The sequence below is a fragment of the Cupressus sempervirens genome, chromosome 11, assembly GCF_028749045.1.
Source record: "Cupressus sempervirens isolate cs-2001-9-10 chromosome 11, ASM2874904v1, whole genome shotgun sequence".
In the NCBI taxonomy this organism is placed as follows: domain Eukaryota; kingdom Viridiplantae; phylum Streptophyta; class Pinopsida; order Cupressales; family Cupressaceae; genus Cupressus; species Cupressus sempervirens.
This window is the reverse complement of record NC_143128.1, coordinates 176,688,444-176,696,055: the sequence shown is the minus strand read 5'-3', so window position 1 is coordinate 176,696,055 and position 7,612 is coordinate 176,688,444. Positions and strand designations below refer to the sequence as shown.

At 34.6% G+C, this 7,612-nt stretch overlaps 1 protein-coding gene across 1 annotated transcript; it reads left to right on the top strand.

Moving 5' to 3' along the window:
* The first annotated feature begins 4,663 nt into the window (after window positions 1-4,663).
* On the top strand, window positions 4,664-6,588 carry LOC149528775 (UDP-glycosyltransferase 91C1-like). The gene is made up of 2 exons (XM_089810316.1): window positions 4,664-6,194; window positions 6,368-6,588. Exons 1-2 carry the CDS (start codon window positions 4,786-4,788, stop codon window positions 6,387-6,389), a joined length of 1,431 nt encoding a protein of 476 aa, XP_089666442.1. The 5' UTR covers window positions 4,664-4,785; the 3' UTR covers window positions 6,390-6,588.
* The last annotated feature ends 1,024 nt before the right edge of the window (window positions 6,589-7,612 follow it).

Genomic DNA, 7,612 nt, shown 5'->3' with positions numbered 1-7,612 from the left:
GAGATATATGTACACATGCATACTTTTGTATGTATTTATAAATAGGTTCTTATTAGGTTCTCTTTTAATTGCAGTTCATACACTTTATTTTAATTAATATCTCATAGTTTTCATTGGTTGCCACTCCACTCACCTTTTAGATGTATTCTCTTTCTTTCTTTAATAAAAATAAAATAAAATAAATTTTATATATATATATATATATATATATATATATATATATATATATATATATATAATTAATTAATTTTATTTTAATTTTATTATATAGTCTTTATACTTTATGTCATGTTTTTCTTGTTTGGTCTTAAATAGGTTTTTCTTTAAGTTTGATGTTTTTGACTTGTTTTCATTTAATAATTGTAGGACTTATTGTCTTGACCTCTCTTTTCACTTCTTCTTTTTTTTTAAAAATAATTTTTTAATTTTAATTAATTATTTATTTATTTAAAAAAAATTATTTCACTTATCCTAATTTTGGTTTTATATTTTTTCTCTTGATTTGTGTGTTTGTCTTCCTTGTCTCTCTTTCTTTTCTTGTTATTAAGCCTAGGTCTGCAACATATCATTTCTCTACATTCTTAGTTCTCTCATCATCCTAATGATGAATCATTGAGTATGATCCCAAATGTTGATGCTAATAAATATTACACAAAAAGATTTAACGCAAATTTAGTAAAGTTAAAAAAACATAATGAGGTTAAAAGCTATTAGCAAGTGTCATGCTATGCATTCATAAAACCATTAGTTACTACCACGTCTAACTGTAATTTCAACTAGGTGTTTAATTGGGTTCTTCTAATGTGAAGTTTGCAATACTAAGGAGCTAAAATATGGAGTCTACAATAACCTTGGACCCATACAATGCCAAATTTAGAATAAATGTGATCACATTTCAAAAATTATAGCACTTTGCTAGTAATATGGAAAATCTTATTCAGAAAAATTCAATCACATTTTAGGAGATTCCTTGTTATTTATCAAGTTTTAGGCAACTCCTCTGCAAATCAACTGCTTATAGTTTTTTGATATTTTAAAAAAAAAATTGATAAAATGGTGCAATAATGGCTAAGTATTTGGCCAGAGCCATCACTCGGGCTACTTCCAACAGATGTTAGATACATGATCGACACAATTTGTGGCTCTTCTAGGCTTGATATCTAAAAGGAATTATGAGGTGAAATGATGGCCCTAAGACTAGATTGATGGATTTCCCTTTACCCTAAAATGAAGGATTTTGTATCCTATTTGACGAGTAGATGGGTGGGGAATGTGTGAGTCTAGTTTAAGAATTGCAAGGTCTCCAACTTGATATTTATGGGCTCCCATGCTCCTGCATCTTTCCAACAATATAAAAAGTAAATAACAGAATTCATTTCTTGCTCAGAATTTTAAAAACACCCACTAACTCACCAATCAAAACATGGTGTGCTGAACATTATCTAAAAAAGGTTTTCTGCATTTTATCTAAAAAGGGAAAAAAAATGTTTCCATTCCACAATCCATATTTCACACACAATTTTTAATGTTGCTTCATATACAAAATAAAGCAATCCTCATTATTATTGGCACAAATCAGATACTGATACAGATGGTAACAAGAGCAAAACTACCAAAAGGCAAGTTGCAGTGATTTGCAATCCTGACAGAAAAACCTGTAAATAGTTCAAACCCAAGTTGCACATGCCAAACAAATTTTGAAATGAATAACATAGAGAATTAATTAGTTGGCAAAGTCTTAAGATACCCATATGACCAACCTAATGCTAAGGGCCTATTGTGCATTGGTAGGAAAACCAAATTTCATAGCTAAAGAACTTAATTTTCTTAATTTGTTTTGAGTCTCAACCTCAGTAAGAGATAAAATTTAAAGGAAGGGAAACACGATTGTAGAGATTCACTATAACTTACAAAATTATTTTGATTAAGAAGGAAAAAAATCAAAAGATTTTCTATCTAGAGAAACTTAAACTAAAAGCTAAGTAGATCTGAATTTTATAATGCTAAAAAACAGAGCTAGGTAGTGTATGGGCGAAGGGAAGTATAAGATAGTATAATAATAATAAATGGAGAATAATAGAGGCATTGAAGCCTACTTGATATAGCCTTGCTAAGTGGAAAAGAATGGGAAGAGGGCATAATGGAATCATCGAGTGGGATGATAAAGCAGAGCTTGTTTGTGATGAGGCATGGAGAAAGGATGAACAACTATGATCCACATTGGGCCGAATCAGCGCCAAGGCCGTAGGATCCTCCTCTCATGGGCAAGGGAATATTGCAGGCATGGAGGACGAGGCAAAGGCTTAGAAGGGAAGGAGGAAATATAACTAGGGTGTTCTACTCCCCTTTCTTGCGCTGTCTCCAAACTACAGCCGAGGTAGTTATCTATATCTCCAGTGCTAGCACCTATGCTTGCATTGTTGATACACATCACCATGATTTCTGTTGACTTAATTAAACAATAAATTTGCGGAAAATGGTGCTTTATTATCTTTGTAACTTGCCTCATTAACATTATGATGCATGTATGATTTCTGGCAAAGACACCGACTAGCATAAATTATCAATAGAAACAGATCGATATTCAAATAGTTTGATTGTTTCATACAATTTTAAGTCAACCAGATACTAAAACAAAAGATCGATATTCAAATAGTTTGATTGTTTCATACAATTTTAAGTCAACCAGATACTAAAACAGAAGTGAATCCATAGTGACTGATTATTCAGTCAAGATATATGTAACATGTGAATTCTAACAATATTTTGTTGACTTAAAAACAATATTATGAATGGACGGGAGGATAACATGTGGACAAAATTTATAATACGGACTTACTTTGCAGTGATGCGACCATTGAATACTGTTTTTTTCGCCATGTGATGAGTACTAGAAAATTCGGGCTGTGGGCTTAATTTGCAGTGATTCGACTATTGAATGACGTGTTTTTTTGTCCTTTTGCTAAATGCACCTTATAATGAGTACAGTAAAATGTTAGTACGTCTAGCATCGATTATTGAATAAATGCAGGAAAAAGAGCGTCTCTCACGGACTCTACTCTACACTTACGTAGCTCATTAAACTTTGGGTCATCTACTGCTACAACAAGAAGGTAGTTGTTTTTTCTTTCGTCCCTCTTGCTCATTATCGAAAAAGATAAAACATAATAATAGAACATAGGGTTAAGGAGGAACACTCTCAAATTATCTATAGATTACCACAAGTGACATGGACTGAAGTGTTCTGATTTGCAGCAAATGAATCATTGTAAAGAGCTTTAGAATATTATTTCAAGAAAAAAGAAATGGGGATATAAAAAAGAAATCTCTTAGTAGACATTTTTCCGCAGTCTCTTATATCATGAGATCAGTTTGATGTCATCTCTAGACTAGAGTGAAATCGAACTACTTAAACATCACACACTAGGTTCAATTCCTAGACTAAAAGTGTTAAATAGTCAAAGTTGACTTTTTTTCCCAAGCTTAATTCTTCCCTTAGTGTGTGATGTTTAAGGGTCGCTGAGGGAAACTACTATCCTAATGGTGCCAAATATATAGTTTATATTTATATATCTTGATAAATGGAATGAATAGGCAAAACCATGGATCTCCTCATACTTAGCAACATATATGAATGGCCTTATATAATATCTATCTTGGTTAAATAAGAATTCCTTTTCCCATCTTTATGCTGCATATTAGGCTTATATGACTTTCCTATCATTACTAGAATGTAGATTAGTGTCATAGTTATAGATTAGAGGATAAAACATATGTAATAAATACAAAATATATTTATCTAGTACAATAGTCCCTTGATAGTAATTGCTTGAAGATGCAAGTAAGCTAGGTATAGGATAGTAACTTACTAAGATGTGAAGGGTCCTCTCTGAGTCATTTTATTTTCAGGGGGTTGCTAGTCATTGGTGCCAAATATAAAATCTTTATTTATATCTTTTTAAAAAAGAATTCAATGGACAAAACAATGGTTTTCTCAAATTTATATATATCGAAGGCAATTTAAAATATACGTCTTAGGATAAATAAAATGTTTGTTTTTTAATCTTTATACTACAAATCAGTCTTATAAAACTTTTCTATTGTAATTATAATGCAAATTTACATTATATTTATAGGTTATAAGAAGAAATGTATCCTATAAATATAAACTATACATTCCATCTACTACAATATTACTACAATATTTTCCAATAGTAATCTCTTGAAGTTTCATGTAAGGTGGGTATAAGAAAGTATTTATGAGAGAGAATATCTCATGATGAGAAGCGTTTTTATTTCCAAGTTGTTGATCACCACATTAATGGATGAACCTTCTATCTTCTACATTTTGATATATAAATATAATGAAATAATATTAAGATTAAACATTCAAGAAAACTTTCCTTGTATGAATATATTTAAGAGAATTACAAATAGACCATTTCGTAGTAAATATTTTAATAGTAAAAAAGTTCTCTTACTCACACCAAAAGAATGACTTTAGTATATATAAAATTAATTTAAAAAACTGTAATGACAAATTTTTATATTTCTTTAATATTAATAATTGAAAATTTCAATAAGTGAACAAGCAAGAAGTGAGGAATAAAAATGAAGTGACATACGCTTAACATTCAAATCCACCTAACAACAAGTCGATATCCTAATTGATAGCCTAATAACTTAATAATCAATATGGCCAGGTGAGTAGTGTTAATATATGGATAGGAAGCACGGACTGGCAACTTGTGTGGTTTACAATCATTCCTCGTCTGTTCCCTTATTATGCTGGATAATCCGCTGCATTTCAATCGACCAATGGAAGGGCCTTCGATGGAAAACATGCAATCTGATTTCAGTAGTATGGAAGAAGAGAAGCGGCAGCTCCATGTTATGATGGCTCCTTGGCTCTCAAAAAGCCACATCAGAGCCTTCTTAGAGCTGGCTAAGAAATTATGTGCTCACGGCATCAAGATTTCATTCCTCTCTACTCCCCTCAATATCAGATGGATCAGGCAGCTACAACCCCTGCCACAAATTGACCTGCTGGAGCTTCCACTGCCCTCCATAGATGGACTCCCGGAAGGCGTTGAGTCGACTGCAGATTTGGAGCGAGGAGGATCATTTGACTTGCTTATGAAAGCCATGGACGAGCTGGAGAACCCATTCGAAGCCCTATTGGAGAGGGTTTCGCCGGATTTCTTAATTCACGACATGACACTCTACTGGGCTTCTCCCATCGCCGCCAAACTGAGCATTCCGGCCATATTTTTCGTCATAACGTCTGCCTCGAGCTCAGCGTTCCTTGTAGGCCATCAAGCCATGGTAGAAGAGAAGAGCGTAACACTCCCAGATCTGACCGTCCCGCCGCCCGGTTTCCCCTCGGCGCATATTCGCCATTCATCCTTTGGAGCTCGGAGGCACGTCGGTATATTCCAAAAGAAGGAAGGACTCCTTAACATGGCGGCGCGGTGGAGCATGTGTTTTAAGGGCAGCTGGGCGATAGCCGTCAATTCGTGCGTAGAATTGGAGGGCAAATACTTGGAATATATAGAAAGAGCCACCGGCAGGCCCGTGCTTCCCGTGGGGCTTCAGATGCCCGATCTAACGCCGACACCGGCAGATGACCGTTGCTTGGCCTGGCTTGACTTGCAGCAGCCCCGTTCTGTTGTGGTGGTTTCCTTTGGCAGCGAATGTACGCTCACAGAACAAGAACTGGCAGCCTTGGCGCTGGGCGTAGAAGAGAGCGAGCTTCCGTTTCTCTTTATTCTTCTCCACGCGATGGCTGAAGAGTTGCCCAGAGGCTTTCGAGAGCGCACGCAAGGAAGAGGAGTTGTGGTGACGGAGTGGGCGCCTCAAGTGCACATTTTGGCCCATCCGTCTACAGGAGCGTTCCTCAATCATTGCGGTTGGATATCAGTGAGTGAAGGATTAAGGTTTGGGGTGCCATTTGTGACTCTTCCACTGCGCTACGAGCAGGGCTTAAATGCTAATCTCGTAGCACAGGAACTCAGGCTGGGTGTGGAGGTCAGTAAAAATGACCAGGATGATTCTTTTTCCAAGGAAGACGTGAGGAAGGCTGTTTGCAGGTTAATGAAGGAGGAGGAGGGCAGGGAGATCAAATCTAACGTTCAAGAGATTAGTAGAGTCTTGACCGACAACGACTGCCAAACCTATCGATCTGACATTCACAAGTTTGTTTCTTTGCTCAAAGAGAAAGCGTCCTACATTTAACAAACTATTTGAAGATTATGTAGCTTCTTCTTGTTTTTATTATTTCTAGTATCCGCTGTTACTAATATTTGGTTTGGGCTTGTCTACTGCTGTTATCGATACCATGGAAACTTTTATGATTGACATTGAAAAGACGGGTCGCAAGATTATACTAGCAGTCCACTCCTGGGAAACACAAACTGGTATCTACTGTGTTTCTTTTGAAGATCTGGCTAACAATTAAGTTTCAGAAGGAAACAACACATTTACTGGGTTCCCTATTATTACCTGGAATTGGTATTGGGTACAAATTTTAATTTTCCTTTTAAATAGCATACTGGCATGTTAGTTTGGCGAAGTTATGATTTTGCCTTACATTGGGTTGCAATTGTTTGTCTACCTTTAAATGATATCCAAGGTGTGAGTGTCTTCTGCAAGTTTGTATACTTGAATATCTAGTAGGAAGTTTTGCAAGAGTTGCAACTAATTTTTTTTTTAAATTGCAGTTTGTTTCAGTCTATTTAAAGAATATTAGATTTCTGTTTCTCTTACCAAGTAACAATTATAATTTTGTTTCCAATCTAATAGTTTAATTAATAAAATTAATTATTTTTATTTTTAAAACTGGTAGAAAATTAAGTTTATTTTTTAAAAAAATTATTAAATTTAAATTTAAAATAATAGATACATACATTTTGTATTTAAGTAGTTTGAATTATCACTTTAATTTAAAGTAGATATTTCGAGTAACTTTTTTCTCTCTTTAACTAAAGTCTCAACTTGAGCAAATAATCAAAATTTGCTTTGCTTTGATAGATTATGCAACCATCAATCATAATTGAACAAATAAAAAACACAATAATCATTTTCCCATTCTCATTATATCACTCACATTTTCACAAATAAACCTTCATTGTTGCTCTCCTTTCATGAGTTGGTTTTTATAAGAAAAAGCAACAAGAGGGTGCTGACCCCTGGTACAAATAGAGGACAAGCCCAAAGGGCCAACACTATATATAGTTAAACAACTTTAACAGCACTTAGTGTCAAACAATCTAGTAAAAGAACATCTTATGCCTACCCCTGTCAAAAACAAAGGTCCAAACCAGACACAACCCGCAATCATAAACCACATTATATAAGACAATCATCAGAGAAGCCCCCATACTAATCACATTGCTTACCCAAAAATAATAATCAAGCACCTAGGTGAGCCCTTCAAAACCAATAGAAAACACTTGGTGTAATGGACACCCTTGGATGTCCCAAAAAACTAAACCAAATTGCTGAAAGGAATTATGTCAAACAGTTTGCATTCAACTTCGTAAAACCCCTTATAACTCTGGAAATCAAACGTTTATTTGTTTGTTGTGTTTTGTGCATGGAATTGGTATCATAC

Bases quoted from the DNA above. Each gene is read 5' to 3' on its own strand.
- LOC149528775 (XM_089810316.1), top strand. From the start codon at position 4,786: ATGCTGGATAATCCGCTGCATTTCAATCGACCAATGGAAGGGCCTTCG. The intron at 6,195-6,367 runs GTTTGTTTCTTT...GACATTGAAAAG, and splicing joins TATCGATCTGACATTCACAA to ACGGGTCGCAAGATTATACT.